General features: G+C 37.2%; 1 protein-coding gene across 8 annotated transcripts in view; it reads left to right on the forward strand.

Moving 5' to 3' along the window:
- The window catches only part of ADTRP (androgen dependent TFPI regulating protein), a 144,545-nt gene that overhangs the window by 107,269 nt on the left and 9,427 nt on the right, over window positions 1-27,849 (forward strand). For 6 of the 8 annotated variants that reach the window (XM_078153606.1, XM_078153604.1, XM_078153605.1 and 3 more), the window contains one exon: window positions 10,097-10,248. In XM_078153606.1, the coding sequence (XP_078009732.1) occupies window positions 10,097-10,248 (152 nt within the window). Of the gene's footprint in view, window positions 1-7,977; window positions 8,064-10,096; window positions 10,249-27,849 lie in introns of those variants that run through there. The other 2 variants (XM_078153608.1, XM_078153607.1) reach the window with 2 other exon arrangements.

Here is a 27,849-nt window from a genome sequence, read left to right on the forward strand (position 1 = left end):
TCTCCTCCACATCCCGGTCTACTAATACTCATTCACTCCCATGGCATCTGAAGTTGACTTCCAAATCTAGCTCTTAAGAGCTCAATCCTCTCTGCAATTCTGACTGCCTATAGGACATTTTTACCTGCATGTCCAACAAGATGAGACTACGCTTTTCCTCCTGACTTCAAAATTTTTGTCAGTAGTGATGGGGTTAGGCTATAATCCCATTAACTGGCCTTGTTGGCTACACCCAATCTCTTCTCCATTGTCTGGCCTCCCTATGGCCCCAGGCCACTTCCTTAGTAATTCTATTACCTCATGTACTACTTGGCCACTCCTAGATCCCTCCTGTAGTCTTTCTGTACATAAAGTCCATCTTGTCTCCATTAGGATGCTCAGATTCCTAAAATCTAGCCACTGCTTGGATTCTTAGAATCTAGCCAATTCTTGCAGACTCCTAGACTCCTTAAGAGTCTGCCCAATATGATGGATCTTCTAACAAACCTTGTCTTTGGCTGAAAGAAAGCTTGGTTTGAATTCTTTCGGACAGGACCAGCATGTTGTGATTTTGGGGTCCCAGCACACCTGAACCCCTAAACCGCATCAAGTAGCACTACCAATTTCTGAAACCTTGGAATTAGCCTTGATTCCTCAATCATCTTCACTTTCCAAATCTAACCAGTTATTGAATCTTGTTGATTCTCTCTCTGCTATGTCCCATATGTCCCCCTCCTTTCTTTTACTACTACCACCACCTTAATTTTGAAAAGGCCTTCCCACCTCTACGTCTCCCCACTGCCATCCATCTTTCATACTTTTCACTCTATCTTTCTAATAAAATGGAATGGAAAAGCATCTATTAAGTTCTGATCATTGACCCAGCATTGCACTAAGCAATGCAAATACAAAAAGAGTCTCACAGAGGCTCGCATTCCAGCTGGGAGAGATAATAAATAATAAGGGAGCTCAGCTGCAGAATTCTTGCAATCTGTGACAATGGCATTCCTCTACTCAAAACCTTGCGATAGCTCCATCCAGCCTCAGACACTTATTAGCTATGTGACCCTAGCCTTCAGTTTTCTTATTTGTAAAATGGGGATAATAATAACACCTACCTCCCAGAGTTGTTGTGGATAAAATGAGGTAATGTTGTAAAGAACTTTGCAAATGTTAAAGATTTATGTAAATGCTAGCTATTATTATCATTTTTGTTATTGTTATTACCCAAACTCTTTAGCCTGGCATTTGCAACCCTCAAGAATTTGGTGCCGCTGTACCTTTTCAGTCTCATATCATGTTGCTTCTTATAAATTACTGTTATTATTAAAACTCTTTGCATGGCATTTGTGACCTGCTGGATGTGACTAGTGCCACTGTCTTTCCAGGATATTTTATACTCCTCCTCATGTATTCTGTCCTTCTTAATATACACCCTGCATTTCCAACCTTGTGATTTTTCACATGCTGCACACTGTGATTGAAATGGCTTCTCTGGCTCATTTACCTGTTGGATTCCTATGATCTTCCTTAAAGCCAAACACAAGGACTACCTCCTCCTAGAAACCTTCCTTCATCTAGTCAGTAACAATCTTTTCTCCTTTGGATTTCATAAAACAGCATTTTTCTTGGGTCTATCCTAGGCAGTTATCATGTTTTATTTTGTATTGTAGTTATTTATATGCATTTCATACCACTACCTCTTCCCTGCTAAATTGAGCTCCATGAGACCAGAAACCAGTGTTTTATCTAAGCTTTGAATCAATTCATTCATTCAACAAACAATTAAGCACTTACTATGTGTAGACCACTGTGCTAGGCACAAAGTTTAAAAATGTTTTGTCTAAGAAAGTAGACCAATATGGATGGGGTGCAGAATAAGTGGAAGTAGCATGAGATAAGTTGGCTAGAGAATTTTTTTTGCATACCTACAATACATATTCTTAGACCTTAAGTTATTTTCCCACAATACCATTGGAGAGTACATTCCTATTTGCCTTTTCCTTAGAACCATCCATAAGGATGACAAGGGTGGTGATTAGACCAAAGATAAGGGTGAAGGTGGGGAGCTGATTCAAGGGGAGGAGTAGTTGAAATCTTTCTATGGGTAAGCTACATTCTAGTTGTCTTCAAAGAATTTGAAAGCTACTTAGGAAAGATTACCTATGTTTTGCAATACTAAATACAGCACTGTGAACAAAGATAGTGGTACCCAGAAGGAGGTCCATGGATGTCTGACAAAAGAGTCTGAGTTTTATTTGATAGACAGGAGCCCCCAGTAACTGCTGAATAGAATGAAGTGTCCAGAAATGTATATTTAAGAAAGATTTCATTGATATTAGTATGAAAGATAGGTTGGAGGGGGAGGAGAGTACAAGAGAGAAGACTGTAAAGAAGATATTCAATAGAAGAAGAAGGTGGTAGCTAGTGACTATATCATATATAATGGCAGCAATGGGAACTGAGTGTAGGAGGCAGATGTGAGAGTTATTACGCCTTCCTTTATTGGTTTTGCTGCATATTAAAAAGCAGGAAGAATCCTTATTTTATTGGGCATTTGGTTACCTTAGCACTTGATGCCCAGGACAATACACTTTCTATGCATGTCTTTGCTAGGTACTGGATAGGAAATGAAGATGTAAGGAGGCCTGGGGGAGTGATTTACATCTGTAGTCTCTGCTATTAGGAAGGCTGGGAGTGATAGGTCACTTCAGCTCAGGAATTCTGAGCTACAGTGAGCTAAACTAATTGAGTGTCTGCACTAAGTCCCTTACCAATATGGTGGGACCTGCAAACAGGGGGCCACCAGGCTGCCTAAAGAGGGGAGAGCTGATCCAGATTAGAAAGCACAGCAGGTCAATGTTCTGGTGTTGATCAGTAGTGGGATTAGGTCTATGAGTAATTAGTGTACTTGCAGCTTGGGAAAGATACAGTACCCCAATTTCTACCCTCCCCACAAAAAGACACATAAGTCACTGCCTTCTAGCAATTTACTCCAAGTTTTTTTGAATACAGCATTTAAGCTCAAATTCTCAGCGAACAGGGGACTTGGCATGGACAAGGATCTAATAAGGCAGAGAACCAGGAGGATTGTATTAGGGAGGATTGTCATAGGAAGGAATGGTATTTGGTGATAAGCACTATTTGCAAGTAAGAAGAGAAAATGGTTTGGTTTTGTTCTCCTTGAAGCTCATAGCTTCTTGCTGCCAATAGAATGAATTTTCTCCAGATGAGGACATTTCATTTCAGTCCCATTCATTTTTTTCCCTTCTTACTTGGTGCTTTTCCACAGTAATTTGACCTGTCTGTTGACTAACATGGTAGTTTCAGATATTAGATGCCTATTAGCCCTAGTATGTCATAACACTTTGGGGTTCCATAGGGCATTTCATTTTGAGCACCAAGACATCCAAAGGCTGATTCTGGCTGGACAGGGAAGGGCATGGGGAGAAGGGGTGACATATGCAAGTCTTCTAAGAGGGGTAAGTACATGGAGACATTTTAGGACAATTATTAGTGAGTTGGTTTACAAGCGTGCCATCTTGGTTGGTCAAATAGGGAAAGAACATAGCCAGCATGAAGTAAGAGATATGGGCCAGGGCCAGAGAGAGAGCGTGAGAACATGAGTCAGTTTTCTGTAATGGTTCTAAGTTGGCAAGTATTTCACTGCTGAAACCATATTATGATCTTCTAAAAATAGCCATTGAGGCCAACGTCCATGGGGACTGCCACATGCATGCTGCCTATTTTTGTTATTTTTTTTCTGATTGCAAAATCCATGCATTAGTCTATATATGGGAACACATCAGAATGGCAGGAGTGAATGTATGTCTTTCAGCTTCTTTGGAAGATGTCATCTAGAATGTAGAGACTAAGCTTACACTTTATAAGATTTCAGATATTGTTCCACTCCTTCCCTTGGTTCAATTCTTCCTCCCCCATCATCCCAAGCTTTAGCCCAAATTACTTCCTCTGGCATCCTTCATAGACGGTTGTGAGAAAAGGCAAACTGAGAATGTACTTTCCATTGGCATTGTGGAATAATAATTTAAGATCCAAGTAGAAGGGGGTAGGCATATAAAAAAAATAATTCCCACAGCTTTCCAGTGGCTAGAGAGACAGTATCATCAGTGGTCTCATAGACTTTTGGAACTAATCCATCTCTCACGGAAGTCTTCTTACTTTTCCTGAAAAGCAATAGTGTAGCAGAGGGCCCCTTGGAGTCAGGAGACTTGGGTTTTAGACCTGTCATCAATGCTGGCTGGCAAGTCATTTAACATCTGTCTGCTTCAGTTTCCTTATCTATTACTATTAGTACTAGTATAATAATAGTACTATTATTATCCCCATTTTATAGATAAGGAAACTGAAGCAGACAGAAGTTAAGCGACTTGAAACACTTGTTTTATTCCATAAATTAAAAATAAAATAATTTTTCTAAAAGGATAACAATAATAATTGCTTCCCAAGGTTGTTGAGAGGATAAAATGAGATATTATAAAGTGCTTTGGAAATCTTAAAACTAATACATATCTGAACTTATGTATATGGTAAATGACAAGATTGACAAAATTTCAGATACCGTGCCTCTCTTTCCTGATTCAACTCTTCCTCGCCCATCATCCCAAGCTTTAACCTAAACCACCTCTTCTGGGAAGTGGTTGTGAAAAAGGGCAAATTGGAGTGCATTTGTTATTGGCATTGTGGGACAATAATTTAAGGTCCAAGAATAAGGGAGTAGTCAATAGGAAAAAAAAATTCACACTGCTTTTTTCTACTTAACATGGTATCTTGGCTTTAAGCCATGTTTATTGGATTTAAATTGAATTTGTCAAAATAATTGATTAAAACATGTTGAAAAGAATAGGGTCAAGGACAGATACCTGACATAAATCAGGGAAGACATCCCTGCCATTTGTTGGTAGTCCACTAATTGCTACTCTCTGAATCTGGTCAATCAACCAATTCAGAAATTACCTCACCATACTATCATCTAATTCAGCACTTCTTAAACTGTGGGTGGTGACCCCATATGGGGTCATGGAAAATTTGGTACTAGTAAAAGGTTTCTGAATGTGCAATGATCATAAATTAATTAAAAATCAAAAGGAAGCCCTGATCTAATGTGCATAAGATCATCAGATTTTAGACTCATTTCTTCATAGATCCATTAGATTGTAATATCCTTGAAGGCAAGGAATGTCTTTTACCTCTTTTTGTGTACCTAGTGCTTAGTGCAGTGCCCAGTGATGAAATGGAGTTGGTTTGGTGTAGGAATCAAGAGAACCAATTAGATCCTATCTCATGAACACTGACCCCATCTTGTTTTGCCATGTGGATTCTCCTCCAGCTTGTTGCTTTTCAGCAAATCATCCATGGGAAACTCGATGGCAGGAAGTAGCTATTGTTTCATAAATGTAGGTGGATGTAATTAATCAGTATCTCTCAATTCTTGGGAAAAAAGACCCCCAAACCTACTCACTTCTCCTCCCTACTGACCCAAAACTTTCTCTCTCCACCTCCCAACTTGGAAAGCCCCTAATCTTTCTTCCAATTAGGAATCAGATCACCTAATTTTGTATCCTGGCTTGTTAATTTTTCTTTTTTAATTAATTGGTCCTATCAGATTAATTATTTTTTTATTATGTATGATAGTTCTTTGCTTATGACATCTTTATTTAATTCTTTTTTTAAGCATATTTTCATATTAGTCATGTGATAAAGAAGAATTAGAACCCATAGAAGAAACCACAAGAAAGAAGAAACAAAACAAAACAGAAGGAAAAAAAGAGCAAATAGTATGCTTCGATCTGCATTCAGATTTTACAATTCTTTCTCTGGATGTAGATAACATTTTCCATCATGAGTCTTTTGGAGACGTCTTAGATTCTTGCATTGTTGAGAAGAGCTAAGTCTATTAAAGTTAGTCATCGTACAATGTGGCTGTTACTGTGTACAATGTTCTCTTGGTCCTGCTCACTTCACTCAGCATCAGTTCATACAAGTCTTTCAAAGTTTTTCTGAAGTCTGCCTGCTCATCATTTCTAATAGCACAATGATATTCCATTATATTAATATACCAGAACTTATTCAGCCATTTCCCAATTGATGGGCATCCCCTCAATTTCCAATTCTTTGCCACCACAGAAAGAGCTGCTATAAATATTTTTTTACATGTGGGTCCTTTTCCCATTTTTATGATCTCTTTGGGATACAGCCCTAGAAATGCTATTGCTGGGTCCAAGGGTATGCACAGCTCCATTGCCCTTTGGGCATGGTTCCAAATTGCTCTCCAAAATTTTTGGATGAGTTCACAACTCCACCAACAATGTATTAGTGTTTCAATTTTCCCACATCTTCTCCAACATTTAGCATTTTCCTGTTTTGTCATCTTAGCCAATTGATAGATGTGAGGTACTACCTTAGAAGTGTTTTAATTTGCATTTCTCTAATTATTAGTGATTTAGAGCATTTTTTCATATGACTATTGATAGAATTCATTTCTTCCTCTGAAAACTGTCTATTAATGTATTTGGACCCTTTCTCATTTGGGGGAAGGTCCTTATTTTTATAAATTTGGATCAGTTACCTATATATGTGAGAAATTTTTTTCTGTAATTTTTTTCTTGTTTTCTATTTTTCTTCTCACTTTGGCCTCATTGGTTTGGTTTGTTCGAAAACTCTTTAAGTTTGCATACTATCTGAAGTTTTAAAGGGAAGTATAGTTAAGGACAGAGAGATCAGAATAGGCTTCCAGGAAGAGGTGTGAAATATGAGGGGAGCTCTAAAGCTTTGTAGGAAATTAAAAGGTGAAGGTGAGTAGGAGAGCTGGAAAAGAGGACTCTAGGCCTGAGGAATAGCAGGGGGAAAAGGCATGGAGAGAGGTGGGCAAATGGCATGATTTTTAGCAGAAAAATATCTCCATTTCTCTGGAATACAGAGTGTTTGGATAGTGGTAATCTGAGAAGGAAAGTGAGAATAGCATCATATTGGGGAAGGATTTGAATTTCAGGTAAAATTTGAACTTCACTCAGTAGGCAATAGGAAAGTGCTGAACATTTTTGAAGAAAAGAGTAACGTGATAAGGAAAGATTATTCTGGTTATAGTATGAAAAGATGTACTGGACAGAAACAAGATCATAGATCTAACACTGAAATGGACCTTCAAAGCCATCTTGTCCAACCCCTTAATTTTACTGATGAGGAAACAGAGAGGCTTAGAGAGGTTAACTGACTTGCCTAGGTTCGAATTAAGAAGAGCTAGGATCTGAATGAATGAAGGTCCTCTGATTCCAAAGGCAATGTTCTTTCCACTTTACCAAGCTATCTCCAGTGAAGGGAATGGAAGTGGGAAGACCCACTGGGAAGTAAGAAGACTTTCATTATGATAGTAATAAAAGCCTGAATTAGAATAAGATAATAAAAGTAGAGATGAGAGGATGGAAGTTATGGAATTGGGCAAATGTGTGAGTGCGGCTTGTAGAGTGCCAGGCCTGGAGTTAGGAAGACTCATCCTCCTGAGTTTAAATCTGGCCTTAGATATTTACTAGCTGTGTGACCCTGAGCAAGTCACTTAACCCTGTTTGCCTCAGTTTCCTCATCTGTAAAATGATCTGGAGAAGGAAATGTCAAACCACTCCAGTACCTTTGCCAAGAAAAACCCCAAATGGGGTTGGACATGATTGAACAACAACAAAAGTAAAAGACGGGGAGGGAAGTCCAAGATCATCTGAAGGTTTTGAACATAGGAGAGTGAGTGGATCATGGTGAGCCCTTTGTCCAATCTTTCACTGCACCTTTCAGTCCTTACCCCTGCAACCTCCCCCAGGACTACCTTGGAGACATTTTTTCTGGAAGTGATTTTCTGTCTTCAGTAAATTCAATCCATTTTTTGTAAAATTTAACAAGTTCCTACTATGTGTACTGTACTGGTCTTGGTATTAGTGGTTACAAAAACAAGAATAATAAGTAAAATTCATTTGTCCTGTGTTCTCTTAGAAGCCTCCTGCTACCACTGACTGCCAAGCACTGGTCTGGATCAGGACTCTTCACCTTAGTAACATGTCACCCCATCTGATCTCTCTAGAGAAAAAGCATACGGGTAGAGTGGAGTCATACATCTAATTTTTAATTCCATTTCATAATCCTTTTCCAAGCGATGCATATTCTTAACTTGTCAATCATTTTTTCCCATGGCAAATGTTTTCTCAGAAGCCAAGTACATTTTATTCGCTATTTGATTTCCTTTTTTCCTTCTTTCTTTCTTCCTTTTTTTTTTAAACATTCATTCAGTCATGTTATCCAAGATGTGATACAAACTGACAGGCACAATTTTCCCTTCATGCCTCTATGCTGACTGCCCTTTATTAAATTACTGTAATCTTGCCTAATACCGTATTTGCATTTTCATTACTTTTCCTACTGTCAGGTTAACAGACCTGTAGTTTTCTTTGCACTTTTCCTGTGAAACATCAGAATTCATTAGTCTCCTTCAGGAACTTTTCATCACAAACCTTATAAAAATGAAACAAATACATTTATAGGGAAATAGAAACTTTCTAGGGCTCTAGCTTAAAACCATATTTTTACATATGGTTTTGTATAAATTTGCTCTGAGACCAGAAGACCATAACTCCAAATAAATAAAAGAAATTAATTAGAGCAACCTATAGTAATTGCATTTAAGTTCTTCTTGACCGCTTTTTTCTCTCCCCTCTATCCTCAGCTTCCTTATTACCATATATACCCTAAGGGAAGGCTTAGCCATCCTGTGGAATCCAGATACAAGAGATCGGCCTAAACTCCGTAGTTTCCCAAAGTGGGTGATACTGTCCCCTGGGGGGTGCTGGAACGATATATGGGGGCAGTAGTAGTTTGAAATGACACAAATTTTTTTTAAAAGAGCCATTAAAGGTTTAAAGAAAGTAGATTTCCAAGGGATCACTGAGTAATTTTTTTCAAAGGGTACAGTAGGCCAAATAAGTTTGGGAACCTCTAGGAAATACATACTTCAGGTTCTTTGGGTACCATACTAAAAATCCCCTCTTTAGATGTTATAGTATCATAACATCAGTGATCATTATTAATCATTATAATTAGAAGGCTAGATAATTTATTTTAAGAAATTATGTTAGTGTGGAACAACTAGGTGGCACGATGGATAGAACACTGGCCCTGGAGTCAGGAGGACCTGAGCTCAAATCTGACCTCAGACACTTACTAGCTGTGTGACCCTGGGCAAGTCACTTAATCCTGATTGCCTCCAAGAAAAAGAAAGGAAAAGAAAAGAAATTACGTTTGTGGGGCAGTATAGGATAATAGATAGACAGCTAACTTTGGAGTTAGGAAGACTTTGGTTAAGAGCTATTCTGCCCTAAACAATGCTCTAAGATAATAAGTTTCAGGTGAGTTTCTAATCTGAATTGATGAAAAAAGTCTGTGAACAAAACAAATTAAATTAGAACTAATTTTCATCCATTATCTATATTTGGGCTTCAGTTTGACCTTGTTGGTGCTTTCCCACCCTTTCTTTACTAATGCACAATGTTGATTAGTACCTGTCCTCAAAGGAACCAGAGCCAAGCTTCCTGGCTAGGCCAACCACTTAGAGATGTACCAGAGACAAAACACATGAATTGCAGCACAACCAACCTTCAATATTGAGCACATTGCCTTGGAGTTACAGCCCCCAAATCTTGGAGTCTATAAGTCTTTTGTTTTCCAGGTGAAGAAACTGAGGCCCAGAGAAGTTGCAACAAGCAAAAGTCACACAGCTAATTAGAAGCAGAGCTAAATCTGTAACCAGGGGTTCTTGACTCCTAATCTAGGGCTCTAGCCAGTGGCTCACCTTCCTTCTCTTCTTATCTCTATATGTGATGCTTTGGGCACCATGTTCCAAGTTAAGCCAACAAGATAATTTGTTTAATTCGTTACACTGTCTAGCAGAACAACAATGACAATTTACTTCTGTTTTCCAGTGGAGGCAACTTAATTATCAACCAATATCATAGCTTCGTCTTCACCAGTCTAGTTTTAGTGCACCATTTTCTCTTAAGTAAAAAACACTATAAAATCATCTCGTGTTGTCCTAATTGGGGTGACTTATTTATCTCTGCAGGGTCCTGAGGATTTACTATGTAACCAAAAAGTGGGTGTACCCTATATTTGCTCAACTCACTCCAGAAAGCTCAGCAGCCTTCTTCTCTGTCATCTGTGTTTTCCTTGCCTACATCTACCTCCTTGGAGAGCACTTTAACCAGCTGATTTGGGGTAAGTAATATCTCTTGCATCTATGGAACTGCAACATGAAACATCCTTTTGTCCCCCTTTTCCCATCCCCAGTTATAACATATGGGAAAATTACAGCAATCCATTAGACCCAGAAAGACCATAGAATTAGAGTGGGAAGGGGCTTTAGAAAATGCTAAGTCCAATACTCACTTTACAGATAAGAAAACTGAGATCCAGAGAAGTTAAGCCCAAGATCACATGATGATTAAATGGCAGAAGCAGGATATATAGCATTTCCTCTCATTCCAAATCTGGCATTTTTTCTCATCTATGAGCCCAGTGTTTCTTAATGTACTTGTTCAGAGGTCTCAGCTCAGGAGAAATTATGGTTCATGACAACAATGGAAAGGTGAAGGAACTGGGAGTGAGGTGATGGGGGAAGAGGACTCTTGCAAATTCCTAGACGCTACAATCTCAATCCCACTCCTCCATGCTGCAGGAGTCCCCCTCAGCTTCAAGTATTAGTTTTGTTTAGTGAAAAGCCAAGTTATAGAAAGAGATGTGCTTTCTACCCCAGCTGAGAACATGGGATCAGGATTTCCCTGTTCAAAGTAAGACTCTCTTCTGCGCAGATTCCTTCTCACACAATATAAACATGTGTCTTCTCTATTTGCCTGATGGCCACACTAGCTGACTCAGCCACTGGAAGGGTTTGCTTATCAGTGCCAGCACTCCCACCTCTCATATCACTTGAATCTAGAAGGAAGCTGTGGAGCCACAAACCCACTGGTTCCCTGCCCACACCCTACCCAACCCTAAAACTGTAGGGTTCGCCCCCCCCCCCCGTTCTAGGCACCTCCATGCCTCTTCAACTGACAAGGTTCCCTAAATTCATAGATGGGCCTACTGGAGATGACAAAAGCCCTGCTCCTATTCCCTAAAAATAGGACATATATACTTTTCAAACATGTAAAAGCATTTTCTTTTTATTTAAAACTATTAAACATCATAAGGAGATATAATAGGATGGTTATAATAGTAATCCAAGGGGAACTATACAATACTAGAGGTCTTTTCAGGGAAACTGGTTTTCCAGGAATACCTAGATCTTACTTCCTTAGCTCTTCCTTTCTGTGTCTTGATGACCCTCTAATTTAGATAGATTTCATTCTCAAAATCAGCCTAACTGCTGCTTGAGCTAGAGGTTTTCTATGTTTTGGGTTTCCACGCAATGGATTCCAACTGGTAAAGAAGCAGGTGTTTCAGTCATACTGTTAATCCACTTCTCCAGTTCTTCACTTTGAATGTGGAAATGTCCCTAATACTCCCTTTCTATGGTACTCTCCAAAAGAGCTTTTCTTCACTTTTTGTCTCTTAACTCCCTTGAGAGAAAAGCCTTTTTTCCCCCCTCTCTATTTTCCCTAAGTATTCTTTCCTTGGGTTTCAGGACACAAGAAATTTATTGTCATTTTCCTTATCCCCTTTGGAGATGTGGAGACTCTGACCTATTAGTAGATCCCTTTTCTCTCTCCTGGATGATTTGAAACCATTTACAGTGTCTGAGCCCTGCCCTTTGTTTTCAACTTGGTTTCTCTTTTTAAATTTTGGTCCTAGGTTGGCATTTGGACTCCTCCTCCCTGTAGTCTTTGTACTTTGTTTTGTTTTGTTTTGGTCACATTATAGAGCATTTGTTTAATTTTAAATTAAATTTTTTTCAATACACAAAAATTGGTTTTCCCTCCCTCCTAACCAATACCCACAGTGCCATTATTGGGTAAAAAAAGAAGAAAAAAGAAAACCCTTATAACAATTGTAAAGAGTCAAAAAAATTTTTTTAAAATTATGTCTCATTCAATACCCTGAGTCCATCATATCTCTTTCAGGAGGGCAGCAGACTTCTCATTTGTCATCTGAAATTATGATTGGTGCTTGCATTATTCATAGTTCTTCTGGCAACCATGAGGTCTTGGGCTCTACTTCATGACAACTTTTGTCTGGTCCCCTAGCCAGATCGAGCCTCTCTTCTTGTTCAAGATGGATGCTATATCAGGTTCTTTCTTGGCTTCACTAGTTTGGCCTTTCCTTTTGCTTCATCCCACTCTGAGCCTCAGGCTGTTGCCATGGCTCTTGTCCCTCCATTGAGGGATTGTTTTCTACAATCCAGGTTCTATAGTAAGAAAAAATAATGTGACACTGAGTACATAACTCCAGACATATTCCTATGTATCCCTTATTCCTCATTAAAGACAGAATCTAGTACCCCAGGAGGATGACTTGATCTCTATGCTTATGTTACATTGACTTTTGATTTTTTTTGATATGTTGTTTTTTCTACTTATGTTGTTGTAGTTACTATATGTATTGTTTTCTTGACACTGCTTACTTCACTTTGTATCAGTTCATGCAGATTTTTCCTGCTTTCCTGTATTATCACACACAGGAATATTCCATCACATTCATATACCACAATTTATTTAGCCATTCCCCAATCGAAGGGCATCTACTTTGTGTTTGTGTGTGTGTGTACATACAGATATATACACATACATATACACAGTGTATACATATATACATATGTGTGTGTGTGTGTGTATATATATATATACATATATATATACATACATACATATATATGTATATATATATATACATATATATATACATACATACACATATATATATATATACATATATATATATATATACATATATATATATATATATATATATATATATATATATATATATATAATTGTTTACCTGTCTTGGATGCCATTATCAGAGAAATTTGATACAAAGATTCTTTTTCCATTTCTAAGACTTCTCTTCTTATTCTAGTTATGTTAATTTTGTCTAAGCAGAAGATTTTCAGTTTCAAGTATTCAAAGTTATCTATTTTATCTTCTGTAATTGCCTCCATCTCTAGTGTGGTTAAGAATTCATCTCCCAGCAGGCGAGAGGTATATGATCTGTTTCTCTTCAAAAATTTTTAATAATGTGATCTTTAATTTTATATTAAGGTCATATATCCATTTAGATTGTATTGTGGAATATTGGTGTAAAGTGTTTGTCTAAGCCTAATTTCTACCATATTACTCAGTTTTCCCAGAAGTTTTCATCAGATAAAGAGGTTTTTTTCCTAGATAATTTATATTTTCCATTTTATTAAACACTGGGCTATTAAGTTTCTAATTCTATTCTATTCTAAGGTCCTCCTGTTTCAGATTATCCCTTGTTTAGGTTTTGATGACTGCTGCTTTATAATGTACTTTGAGATCTAGAAGGCTACTCCCCTTTTGTCCTTACTTCTTTTTGTTATTTCCCTTGACATTCTATATATTTTGATTTCCTGAATGAATTTTGTTGTTATTATATCAAGTTCTATAAAGAATCCCTCTGATAATTTGGTATAGCATTAAAAGAGCAAATTAATTTTGTGATATTGTCATATTCATTATGTTGGCACAACCTCACCATGAGGACTGAATATTCTTTCAGCTATTTAGATTGTTCTTTATTTAAGGAGTGCTTTGTAATTGAATACACAGAAGTCTTTTGTGTGTTTTGGTAGGTTGATCCCCAGATGTTTTATGTATTTTTTAGTTATTTGGAATGGAAGTTCCCTTCTAGCATTGCTGCTTGTGTTTTGTGATTATCATATAGAAATTATATTGATTTGAGGGGATTTATTTTGTAGTTTGCAAATTTGCTGAAGCTGTTAATTGTCTCAGTTAGCATCTTTGCTGATTCCCTTTTCATGTATATTATCATATCATCAACAAAGAGGTATAATTTTATCTCCTACTTACCTATTTTTATGCTTTTAATTTCATTCTCTTATCTTATTGCTATTGTTAGCATTTTAGGAATTATACCAAATAATTGTGAAGAGAGTGGGCATCTTGCTTCATTCATGTATTTATTGGGAAGGGTTCTAATGTATTCTTATTATACTTGATGCTTACTTTTGGTTTTAGACAGATTTTTTAAAAACTCTATGCCTATACTTTGTAGGGCTTTTAGCATAAAAGAGAATGGTATTTTGTCAAAAGTTTTTCTATATATAGAGATGATTATGTCATTTGGGATGGTTTGCTTTTTAATATGATTAATTATTCTGGTTGTTTTCCTAATTTTGAACCATTTTTGTATTCCAGTCTAAGAGATTGAGACCCCTCAAAGACTGGAGTACAAGACAGGGTCATCTGGAATGAATTCAGACTCAAGCATTCTTTAAGTCAAGGTGGCATAAAGTTTATTGTTAGGCTTTTCAGTGGGCAGGGATTCTTAAGGAACCTGCAGTCTTAGAGTGGTACAGTTAAAGTTTATATGGGATAAAAATATAATAAAACATGTGTCCAATATGCTAACCAGGTGATTCAGGGTTGGATTAGGGAATGGTTAAGGAGTGGTCAGTTCTTAAAGGAACATGCACTTCTTGTACCTACTGTGCAGGCGTTTTACCCAGAGTTCACTAGGAAAAGTCCACAAGGGGGGCCAGATGGAGGTGTGGTTTTAGACTTGCTATGTCACTAAGTTAACTAGAGTTCAGGGGTAACTGAGAGTTGTCCGGTCTGCCACCAGTCAATGTCTTGTTTGACAAGATAGATGTAGGGAGAATACAGATAATGAGGAGTCCAGGATGTAGATAATGAGGTAGGGCTGTAGTATAGATAGTCCAGTGGGTAAGAATATCTTTATGACCCAGTGCAAAGCCAGTTCAAACTGATTATTCCTTCAGATGCTGTTTGTAACTACACCAGGAAAAGAGATAAGGGTTTTGCTGGGGCCTACTCATGAATAATTGCTATGCCCAGTGTCCTTGAGCTGGGGAGAAATTGTCAGAGACAGTGTTTCTGAGGCTAGGGAGAAATTGGAGTCCAAGTACAAGCACCCAAACACAAGCACCCAAGCACCCCATCACTTGTATCCCTGGTATAAATCTCACTTGCTCAAAATGAATGATTTCTTAGATAAATTGCTGTAATTTGTTTGACAGGATTTTGTTCAAAATTTTTGAGTCAAGGTTCATGAATGATGTTGGCCTATAATTTTCTTTCTGTGTTTTATCTTTCCCTGGTTTAGGTGTTAGAACTCTATTTGTCTCATAAAAGGATTCTGGTAGGCTTCCTTTCTCAATTTTTGAGAATAATTTGTGAATTGTGGGTATTAACTGTTCTCTAAAAATCTGAGAGAATTTTGTGACTACATCAGGACCAGGAGTTTGTTTTGTTTCATTTTTTCCCTCTCTTTAGAGGTAGATCTATTTTGTTTTCTGAAATTGGTTTGTTTAATACTTCTACATGGTCTTTTTATAGTTTGTATATTTTATATTTTTAATTGTATTCCTCTATTTCTTTTGTGTTCTCAGGTTTGTTAGCATATAATTGTGCACAATATGTTCTAATTATTCTTTTTATTTTTTTACAATTTTATTTCATCATGTTTATTCGTTGTTTTTTGCTCTCTTATTTTTAATCAGATAAGTTAAGAGTTTACCAATTTTATTGGTCTTTTCAAAGAACTAGCTTTATTTTAATTTATCAATTCTATGTTCATTTCCAATTTATCTATTTTACCTCTTATTTTTAATATCTCCCTTTTGTGCATATTTTAGATTTATTTACATGCTTTCTAATTTTTTTTTTGGCTAGGCAATGGGATTAAGTGACTTGCCCAGGGTCACACAGCTAGTAAGTGTTATGTCTCTGAGGCTGGATTTGAACTCAGGTCCTCCTGAATCCAGGGCCGGTGCTCTATCCACTTCACCACCTAGCTGCCCCATGCTTTCTAATTTTTAATGCATATTGAGTTCTTTAATCCTCTTTTTCTATTTTGTAAATGTATGTTCATAAGGATATGCTTTCCATTGCTGCTACCACCCCTGCTTTTGCTACATCCCAGAAATTTTAGCATGTTTCATCATTACCATTTTCTTTCACATTTTTATTAATTTCTTCTATAATTTGTTCTTTGATACATTCATTATTCAGGATTTTATTGTCAAGTCTCCATTTAGTTCTGTATCTTTTGTTTGTGGTCTTAGGATTGTTTTTATTGTGTTATAGTCCATGAAGAATGTATTCACTCTATCTGCCTTTTTATATTCATTTGCATTATCTCTATGCCATTGTACATGGCCAATTTTTTTTTAATTCTATGTAAAAACTGGGAAATATGCATTTTTTCTGTCCTATTTAAAAGATGCCATAAGTCTTTTAACTTGATTTTCTCCAGCAATTTGTTCAGTAACATATTTTCTTTTTTGTTTATCTTGCTGTTAGCCTTATACAAAAATGGAGGGGGGAATAGTGGTTTCCTGTCAGTATTAGGTGACTCTCTATGTCTTCTTATAGCTCAGATAATATTTCCTTTAAGAATTTGGATGCTAAGGCATTTTGCACATAGAAATTTATTATGGATTAGTTTGTTCTGTGGTTTCATTAAGCCTATTATAGTTTTTTTGTTTTAATTTTTTAAATTTTTAAATGTTTCTTTTTGCTTTGTCTGCTTTGGAGGGATACATAATAAATTTTTGCCCATCCCCTCAGTTTTGTTTCGTATCTTTGTTATTTGACTCAACAGGAAATATGATTTACTAAAGATTGGCACCCAAACTCATGAACAAACAAAACTCTTCTTCCTCTTCAATGGGCTTCTACCTCCCCCAGGGACTTAGAAGAGACTCACAGATGTATAGTTTTCCCCTCCAGTGAACTGTGTCTTTTTTAAAAAATAACTTTTAATTTATTTTGTTAAATATTTACCAATTACACGTAAAATATTTTTAACTTTCATTTTTAAAAAAATTTGAATTCCAAATTCTCTCCCTCATACCCCTCCTTCACCCATTGAGAAGGTATACAATATAATATCAATTATACGAGTGAAGTCATGCAAAACATATTTCCATATTACCCATGTTGCAAAAGTAAACATACACACATGAAAAAATAAAGTAGAAAAAGCATGCTTTAATCTGTACACAGAGTTCAATTCTCTCTCTGGAGATATGTAGCATTTTTCATCATGGATAATTTGCAATTGTTTTGGGTCATTGTCTTGCTCAGAGCAGCTAAGTCTATCAAAGTTGGTCATCACACAATGTTGTTATTATTGTGTACAATGTTCTCCTGGTTCTACTCACTTCACTCAGCATCAGTTCATGTAAGTCTTTTCAGGTTTTTTCTGAAACTATCACCCTTATCATTTCTTATAGCACAATATAATTCCATCACAATCATATACCACAACTTGTTCCAGTCAATTGATGAGCATCCCCTCAATTTCCAATTCTTTGCCACCACAAAAAGAACTGCTGTAAATAGTTTTGTAAACATAGGTCCTTTCCCTTTTCTTTGATCTCTTTAGGATATAAACCTATTAGTGGTTTTCCTTGGTCAAAAGGTATGAACAGGTTTATAGACCTTTGGCTATAGTTCCAGATTGTTCTCCAGAATGGTTAGACCATTAAAACTCCCCCAACAGTGCATTAGTGTCCCAATTTTTCCATATCCCACCCAGCATTTGTCATTTTCCTTTTCTCTCATACTAGTCAATCTAATAGTCATGAGGTGGTATCTCAGAGTTGTTTTAATTTGCAGTTCTCTAAATAATAGTGATTTAGAGAATTTTATCACATGACTATTGGTAGCTTTGATTTCATCTTTTGAAAACTGACTCTTCAATCCATTGAACATTTATCAACTACAGAATGGCTCTTATTTTTATAAATTTGGTTCACTTCCCTGTATATAAGTGAACCGAGTCTTTTTTTTTTTTTTTTAGGAAATTGGGGTTAAGTGACTTGCCCAGGGTCACACAGCTAGTAAGTATCAAGTGTTTGGTCTGAGGCCAGGATTTGAACTCAGGTCCTCCTGACTTCAGGGCCAGTGCTCTATCCACTGCAGTACCTAGCTGCCCCAAGTGAACTGAGTCTTAATCTCTCTGTTGGCCTCCTTTTATCTGTTCATTTCAGTTCTGGTTATTTAACGCACATTTTTTAAAAGCCTGGTCCAAGTATAGAAAGGTGTTTTGAAACTGGCCATTAATTAATCATCCTCTAGTGGATGGAGTGCTGGGCTTGAAGACAGGAAGACTCATCTTCCCTGAGTTCAAATCTGTCCTTAGACATTTACTAGTTGTATGACCCTGGACAAGTCACTTAACCTTGTTTGTCTCAGTTCCTTCACTTGTAAAATGAGCTAGAGAAAGAAATGGGAAACCACTCTGGTATCTTTGCCAAGACAACTCCAAATAGGGTTATGGAGAGTTAGACATGATAACAATAACAACAAATGTATTATCAAAGAGCCAGTGTGTACCAAGGACAAGGAGAGGTCACAAGCCACTAAGAAGATATTGTTAGTGCCAAAACTATGTGCCAAATGTGGTATTAAAAGGTCTATTTGTAGCTAAGTGTTGGAAGGGATCTTACAAATGAGTTAATCCAATCCCCTACTTGTATAGAGAAGGAAGCTGAGGCCCACAGAAGTTAATTGACTTTCAAGGCCTCACAGTTAGTAAGTGGAAGGGTCAAGATTTGAACTCAGGTCTTCCGACTCTAGACCTGGTAATCTTTTCACATCAGGGTAACTTGTATAGATATTTTCAGTGCCAGAACAAAAGCTTCATCCTTAAACCTTGTTAACTTTGATGAAGCTACTTTTGGGCATACCTGCTAAATTATGGTTTGGAAGCCCTGCTGATTTAAGAGAGGAATAAGGTGGTTGGGAAATTTTTGTGCCTCCCTCTCTACTCCAACCCTCCACCTTCATCCCTACCCTTCCAGTGTATACACAAATAGAATAGCAGTAAGAATCACAGAATCATGGAACTTGGAGTAGGAAGAGACTGCAAATGGTGATCTAGTCCTAACCATATTTCAAAGACTTCTCCTTTATAACATACCTAACAAGTGGTTATCCAACCACCACTTGAAGACCTCCAATGAGGGAGAATTCTCCCCCAACCATGGTAGCTGATTCCATTTTTGGAGAGATGAAATTTGTAGGAAGTTTTTCCTGATATCAATAGTAAATTTGCAGTTTCCAGTCATTGCTCCTGTTTATGCCTTCTGGGGCCATACAGAACAAATCTAATCCCTTTTTTCTACTGAGAGTTTTTTAAATACCTAAAGGCAGTTACTATGTTCCCTCTTCTCCAGACTAGACTTCCCCAGTTACCTCAACTGTTCATTATGTGATATGATTTCAAGGTCTTTTACCACCATGTTTGCCCTCTTCTGGATGCTTGGGAGCTAATCAATGTCCTTCTTAAATTGTGTCACCCACAAATAAACACAATACTGCAGATTTGTCAGACCTGGGCATAGTGCCAGGGATTATCACCTTCTTTATTCCTGGAGACGATGGCTGTCTTAAGGCAGCCCAAGATCACATTGACTTTTTTGTAATTGTTTTTGCCACATCCCTTGAGCTTCTAGTCTACTAACATCCCCAAACCTTTTTCAGATAATCTTCTGTCTAATCATGACTCCCCTATACTGTACTTGTGAAGTTGATTTTTTAATCCAAATGTATTTTCCCTACTGAGTTTCATCTTCTTAGATTCATACTAATGCCCGAGCTTCTCAATATCCTTTTGGATCCCAACTCAGTCATTCAGTATGTTAGCATAGTAAGTTAGCTCTCCCAGCTTTGTGTCATCTACTAATTTATTAAGTGTAACTTTTATTTATTTGATAAACCACTGGGGCTTAAGTTTTTTTGTAATAGTTGAGAGTATTCAGAGAAATCTATTCCATGAATAGGATTCATTGCTACTTCCCATCAAAGAAAAATTGATAGTAATTCTCCTTTCCTTTTCTGAGGAACTGCAATAAAATGCTATGGGTAATTTTTACAGTAAAAACAAAAAAAAACATGGAAAGGTTAGAGCTGAGTGCACATCTCTTTGGTCTACGAAGAGGTCATTTTTTCCCCATACTAGAGGAAGTATAAGAACTTTACACTCATTTTGAATATAATGGAGAAAGTCAGCCACACACTGTGCAACACATCACACCCACATATCACCTTGTTTTATAGAAACAGAAATACAAAAATGACATCTTCTACTAAATCCACAAATATGTGTGAAAATGTAAGGTCTCTCACATCAAAATGAGAGTGTGGGAAGGTTCAGGGTAGAAAATGTGTTTTCAAGGAGAGGACACTGAGATCCTAAAAAGATGTGTATGAAATTAAATTGCATTTCCAAGTTGCTTTCTTGTAAAATGTAACTGGAAGACACCATAATATAAGGTAATATGATCACTTAATTTCCATTCCATCAAATAGTTTGAGTCATAGAATTTCTGAGTTTGGAGAGACCTGAGGGGTCATGTATACCCAATCAGACATGAAATTTCCACATATTTCTGATAGCTTTTTACCTAAGGACCTTCAATTCACTCATTACCTCTGGTGGCACCCCATTCAATTTTATTCATTTTTTAAAAGTTTCTTATATGGAAACTAAATATTCTTCTTTGCAGTTTCCAAACATTGTTGCTGGTTTGGCTTTCTTGGGCCAAGTAGAACAAATACAATCCCTCTTCTATCTGACAGCAACTTTTGAAATGTTTGAAGGTAGCTCTCATTCCCTTCCTAAACCTGTTTTTCTAGGCTAAACATTCCCTTTCATTCTTCTGCATGAGTCATGGGCTCAAGCTCCCTAACCATCCTAGCAATGAATGAAGTGCCATATAAGAGCAGTTCTTTCAAAACTGAGAATTTGAGAATGAAACTACTCCTAGAATCAACATTCCAAATAACATTAAATTAAAAGGAAAAGCCATCAACTTCACATCAACAGCCTGATCTTGACTGTGTTTTCTCAATGGTAGACTGTAGGCTTTCAGGCTCCTGGTAAAGAGTCCTAGTGACACCTAGATGTTAAAGCACATAAAGGGCCATTTGAAAATTGACAGATTAACAAAGCATAAAGAAATCTAATACTATAAAAATGATGAAAAATTTTTATAATCTATTCTCATCAATTTAATAATTGCTGATAATGATATAGCATTTTAAGGTTTTCAAAACAATATCATTTGATCCTCCCAGCAACCCTGTGAAGTACTATGGGTATCAATATCTCCATTTTAGATGAGGAACAAGAGTCTGAGTAATTAAATAGCTTGCCCAGATCACACAACTAATAAGTGTCTGAGGCAGGATTTGAACCCAGGTTATCTTCACTTCAAGCCCAATACTCTAACTACCACATCAGGGTAAATTTAACAATAATTATTTAAAGAACCAACATATTGATTTCATATACAGTGAACTTAAAATTTTCACTCGGTAAAAAAAAATAATAATAAATGTTCTAGCTTAGTTGTTATTGAAGACATTATTTTGAAACTGAAAATGTCTAAATTAATTTAATAATTTAAAGTCCTGGATCAAGACTGATCCTATATGTCAATTTTAAGATGGACCCAAATATGTTTTATAGATGTTTATGTGTGTTAATGAATAAAAAACATAGGTTGTCTCTTGTTTTTTGGCTTGTTTTGTAAACTCCCTGAGGGCACAGGCCTTATATCTTCCATACTTATGGGTCTTCAGTAGCAACTAGAACAATTTCATACGTGCAATGAGCAGTATATGTATTTAATGATCATAGCACATGAAAATGTTGAAATGTGTAAGTGATAACATAAAAAAAAGGAAATCAGGAAATTATTATTTTAAAAGTTGCAGTAATAGGGTTAGCTTGAAAATTGTCTGAGACTAACTAGTACAGTCCAAAAGGGCATATGTGAAATAGATGCTTATCATACATAGATTCTGTGAAGTTACATAGAGCTCTTGAGTACTCTGAATATAGTCATTCTTATTTGACCTATACAGTTAAGCCCACCCTAAGAAGGTGCAAAGGGTGTGAGCCTAGGCCATGGGCCTTTAGGTTCTGACTTTCACTGGGGCACAATCTCAGTTTCAGTGGGGAAAAAGTGTAGTCTCACCTAGAATATCTGATTTGAGTCTTATGGGTTCTTGTTGTATATATAATATATATATATATATATATATATATATATATAGAGAGAGAGAGAGAGAGAGAGAGAGAGAGAGAGAGAGAGAGAGAGAGAGAGAGAGGGAGACAGAGACAGAGAGAGACAGAGATTATTGATTAAGCATTTATTCTGTGCCAAGAACCATGCTAATCTCTGCAATTACTAAAACAAGAAAACAATATAGAACCTACTCCCAAGCATCTACATTCTGATAGGGAAGACAATAATATTCCTATTAAGTTTTCATTGAATTAAATTCAGCTCAACCTTCTAGTCTCTCAAAATGTTGTTGGATCCTGGCTCTGTCATCCAATATATCATCTATTCCTTTTAAGTTTTGTGTCATCTTTAAATTTAATGATCATGACATTTATGCTTTATCCAAATCATTGATTAAAATGTCATAACATAAGGCCAAATATAGATCACTGAGATGGGTCCACTAGAGACTTTCTGAGTTAATATTAAATCATTAATGACAAAGTATTGGGTCATTCATCCTGTTGTCTAGCCATTATCTCTCCATCTTGTCCACAATAGTTGCATGAGAAATTTTGTCAAATGCTTCACTAAATTCTCAGTAGATAATGATAGCTATGGCGTTCCCTTGATCTACCAGTCTTGTAACCCTTGCCAGAAAAAAAAGGGGGAAATGAGATTAGTCTGGCATAATACATTCTTGATGAAACCGTCCTGGTTGTGGGTAATCACCACTTCCTTTTCTAAATGTTCATTAATATCCCTTTAATAATATGTTCTAGAATTTTGCCAGAAATCAAAGTCAAGTTCACTGGCCATCATTTACAAATACCACACCTCCTTTTTTGGAAAAAAAAATCTTCAGTTCTAAAAACTTCCTAATAAATAAAGTTTCCATTGAAAAAAAATGCACCACCATAAAAAGTAATGGGTTCCCCTAAGGAAAAGCTAGAGGATAATTTGTCCAGCTATGTTGTACAATAGAAGTTATCTTTTTTTCAGGTATGAATTAGACAAGGTGACCTCTGAGACTCCTTTCAGTTCTGAAATTCAGCAATTCTATGAGTCTGTGATTACATGATTATTTTAAAAAATCTAAGTTGAGTACTCTGTGTGTCCACATTGGTCTCTTTATACAATGCCCACCTTTTCTTCCCATCAGAACAGTTTCTTTTTTTTCTTCAGAATTTCATTCTTGAGTGCTTTGTTTTTCTCCTATACTGACCTCCCCCTTTTGGGCTTTAGGCCATAGGATATTAAGTATCTTTCTTTCGAACCATTTGAAATCTGTTCTGCCAAAATTAAGCTACATTTCAAACTAGACCTGGCTTTCTCCTCCTTCACCATCAGAAATTTCTAGATAAAGCAATCATTTGCTATGAAGGCCCTGTCCTTTCTACTTTAATAACTAATTCCTCCTTAATGTTTTGGGAAAGGTGGGACCTTGTAATAGCTATCAAATCATATTACCTAGTCAGCTACTTATTCCATCCAGTACTGTCTTTTTTTTACTTTCCTAGAAGTAAACTCCTATTACTTTCCCCTCCCACTGGAGCCAGAAGACCTGGCTTCAAATTCCATTTCTGGTGCTTGCTATCTCTGTGACCTTGGAAAAGTCACTTAAACCTCTTTGGCCTTTGGTTTCCTCATCTGTAAAATAAAGGGGTTGGACCAGATGACCTCCAAGGTAACTTCCAGATCTGAATCTATGATACTCTGAACCAGGATTGGTGAACCTACTCTGGACCAAATGGGCATGATGGGAATCTCAGCCTCACGTGAAAGAGCCGTAACTTTATGACCTTCATGTATGTTTTCCCCTCAGTCCTTAGCCAACTGATCAGTTTTCATAATAGAGTGTGATCAAAAGATGCAGCTCCCAAACTGAATACAGACTGACAGATATGATTTAACTTCTTAAAGAGCTGATGGAATGAAATGGAAGATCATGTGAATCAGAGTCTGAAACAAATAGAAAGCATGCATTTTAATTCTCTAGCAGAGTTTCCTGGGGGAACAAAGGGAGGGGCATCAGTGGAGCTGTGATTGATTGAGAATGTCAGATGTGCATTCAATGAATGTTTGTGAAGGACCCCAGATCTCTTAGCACTCATGTTTCCTGTCCAAGTTACATCCTAATTTGGACAATTATTTTTCCATGCATTCTAACCAAAAGCAGCATAATACAGAGTAGCTTCCTAGACCCCAAATGGCCTGAAGAAAGTTTTTGGTGTACCTGCCCCAGCTCTGTTTGTCTAACCCAGGGATGGGGAACCTGCAGCCTCAAGGCCACATGTGGCCCTCTAGGTCCTCAAGGGCGACCCTTTGAATGACTCCAACTACACAGAAAAAAATCCCCTTAATAAAATGGATTTGTTCTGTAAAACTTGGACTCAGTCAAAAGGCCACACCCAAGGACCCAGAAGGCCACACGTGGTCTGGAGGCCATAGGTTCCCAACCCTGGTCTAATAACTAGCCATATTCTCCTATCATAGTGATCTTGAATCAGTAATAGTGAGTGGATGAAAAGGAAGAATTGGATTACATGAAAATAACAAGGATGGATAGATAGATAGATAGATAGATAGATAGATAGATAGATAGATAGATAGATAGATATAAGTATGAGTAGGGAGGGATAGATAGAGATAATTTATTAGGTGCTTTTTATGTGCCAGGCACAGTCCTAGTAGGGACACAAATACAATTTTAAAAAGATGACACTTAAATGAGGAGATGGAAAGTAGAGGGGCAAAATAGTACAGTGAGGAGGTTATCAATAATAAAATGTAAAGCTAAAAACATCATGAGAATAAATACAAATAAGCACAGATACAAAGAACAGGTACGTCAAAGTCAGGCAAGAGTAGGGTGGTTGTGGGAAACCCTACCACATATGAGGTTACTGAATGTTATTGGCAGATCCCAATGGGCCTCCTTTTCCCTTCCATTTCTTCTTCATTTCTTCTCCTGTGATGTGTGTTAAGCAGAAGCCAATGAAAGACAAGCAAAGTCTTGTACATAGTAGATACTTAAATGTATGTTGAAATAAGAACATTCAAATGAATTGGAGTCACCGGCAAATTATCACCCCACTATTTTTGGAAGTATGTGTGTGGATGAATGATCCCAAACAAAAGTAGAGAATAAGACACGACCACTGTCACACAGTAACAAATTAGTAAGAATCCATCTGATTAGTCAGAGCCATGAGGAATATTCCAGGATTGTAATGCTTTAAGTTATAATTTCAGAGGAAAAGTTGGGAAGGAATCCTAAACTGGTATCCCCATCAAGGACTAGAGGGAAGTTGTTGTTATTGTTATTATTATGAATAGCTAGCATTTCTATAGTTTTTTTATGATTTCAAAGCACATTTGATCCTCACAATCTTATGAAGTTGGAGCTATTATTATCCCTATTTTACAGATTAAGAACCTGAGTCTGGAAGAGGTTAAGTCACTTGCTCACAGCTAGTAAGTGTCTGAATCAGGAATTGAACTCAAGTCTACCTAATTTCAGTTTCAACATTATGTCCGCTACATCACTGCACTTTCATCTCCACACCACCTCTCCTTCCCCTGCCACTGCCATCTGCAAGTATTCAGAGACTTTTCTTTTCTTTTTTTTTTCTTTCTTTGGTAATAGGAGGCAAGGGTAGTGATACCAGGGTCCACACCCCTCAGGACAAAAAACTCATCTCATCCCTTGAGAGATAATGTGTGGACACATAAATGTGCTTTTAAGTCACTCCAAGGCTAAAATATGGGGACCTCTGTTCAGCTGGGATGGCCAAAGAGGCCATCATCTTCCTTGTTCCCCCATATCCAATGGACAGTTCATAGGATGTGTATAGTCTTGTGTTGAGGGCTTCAGGTCATAGGTTAGCGTCCTTATAAAGTCCAGGCTTTAGGATCATCGAGTTGTAGTTGCTTAAAGTCTAGTCTTTAGTAGATATTTTCAGTCCAAATCTCCCAAGCAATCTTTGGATAGCCAGGACAACAACAGAAGATGTAACATTGTGCATTGTGGGGGAGAGAGACAGAGAGAGAGAGAGAGACAGAGAGAGAGAGAGAGAGAGAGAGAGAGAGAGAGAGAGAGAGAGAGAGAGAGAGAGGAAGGAAGGAAGGAAGGAAGGAAGGAAGGAAGGAAGGAAGGAAGGAAGGAAGGAAGGAAGGAAGGAAGGGACTGAAGGGATTTTAGGGATCATCTAGCCAAAAGGTTCTGAATGTGGGGTCTGTTATTCTTTAATATCCTGATAATTGTATTATAATACATATAATTGGTTTCCTTTGCAATCCTATATATTTACCATAGACATTTAAAAACATGATTCTAAGAAGAATTACAAAGGCTTCACCAGACTGCCAAAGGGTCTAGGACACAAAAAAAGATAAAGGACCCCTGATCCAGCCCTACCTGCTTTTATAGATAAGGACGTTTGCCCTCAGATGACTCTATCCAACACAAGCCCAACTACTAAAGTACCAAAATGATCTCAACAGCAGCCTCATGAGGTCATCTGAGGATGGTGTTAGAGTGAAACTCCAATATGACTTCTCTCCCACATCCCTGCTCTATCTTTGGCTCACCTGTCATTTATACTAGGTCTGCCACAGGCTTATTACTCCTTTGCCACTTTCTTAGGAGGCTTTGTCAAACCAGCCCATAGTTGACCTCAGCACATCCTGCTAACTAGACTAACCAGCTCGTATGGATTCGTGCCCCAAACACTGGCTCTACTCCTCATCAACAGTCCTCTGTTGTCCTTTTTCCCATGCCAATCCACCCAAACTGAACAGCCTCTTTATCTAACTTTATGTTTAAGCTGTGGCCCTTCGATGTTTTAAAAATAACCTTTCTTTTTTACAAGTGATGTAAGACAAAAGACAAGCTGTCTTTTGGCCATTGGAACTAGATAAAAATAAAATGATAAAGTATATAATTATATGCTGTATTGGTAGCCATGTTGATCAAAAGAATGGTTGGATCATACTTATTTCTCAGCCATCCCAGCAGACAAGCCTTGTTCTACCTAAAGCAAGCCCTTTCAAATGTTTGACACCGAACATTTCTTTTTTCTCCTATGTTTTATCTGCATAAACAGATCAGTGACAAAAAGGTTAAGAAAGCAGTCAAATGTAAATATGATTCAACTAATCAAAAGGGAAGAATTTTTAACGTTCTTTCCAGCCAAGGCTGGAATCCCAGTGATGAATCTGGTCTGGGCATTAAGACACTCAATACCCCAATAAAACACCCCTCTTTCTATCTCTAAATATTCAGTTGATAGAATGCAGGCATGATCAGGTATAAACGCTTAGTAAACCAAGAAATATTTATGTCACTCAGGCAAGTGCAGACATTTCTTTGGCAAAGTTGATTGCAAGACAGAAATTCTCCCAGAAAATAGTTCAAACCGAGTTCAAACCTAAAGGGTCCTTACTCTCCATCACAAGCAATAGAAGACAACAGATCAATTAGTCAAAAAGTGGTTTGGAAAGGAAGTCAAATTATTGTTGATTGTATACATAGAAAATTCAATCTAATCCAGGGTAGTTCTGGCCAGTTCATTTCCCTACTCAATAAATTCCAGTGATTCCCTATTGCCTCTGGGATCAACTATGATGTTGTC

Source organism: Phascolarctos cinereus, unplaced genomic scaffold (genome assembly GCF_003287225.1).
Source record: "Phascolarctos cinereus isolate Bilbo 61053 unplaced genomic scaffold, phaCin_HiC Scaffold_4;HRSCAF=312, whole genome shotgun sequence".
NCBI classification, from domain to species: Eukaryota; Metazoa; Chordata; class Mammalia; order Diprotodontia; family Phascolarctidae; genus Phascolarctos; species Phascolarctos cinereus.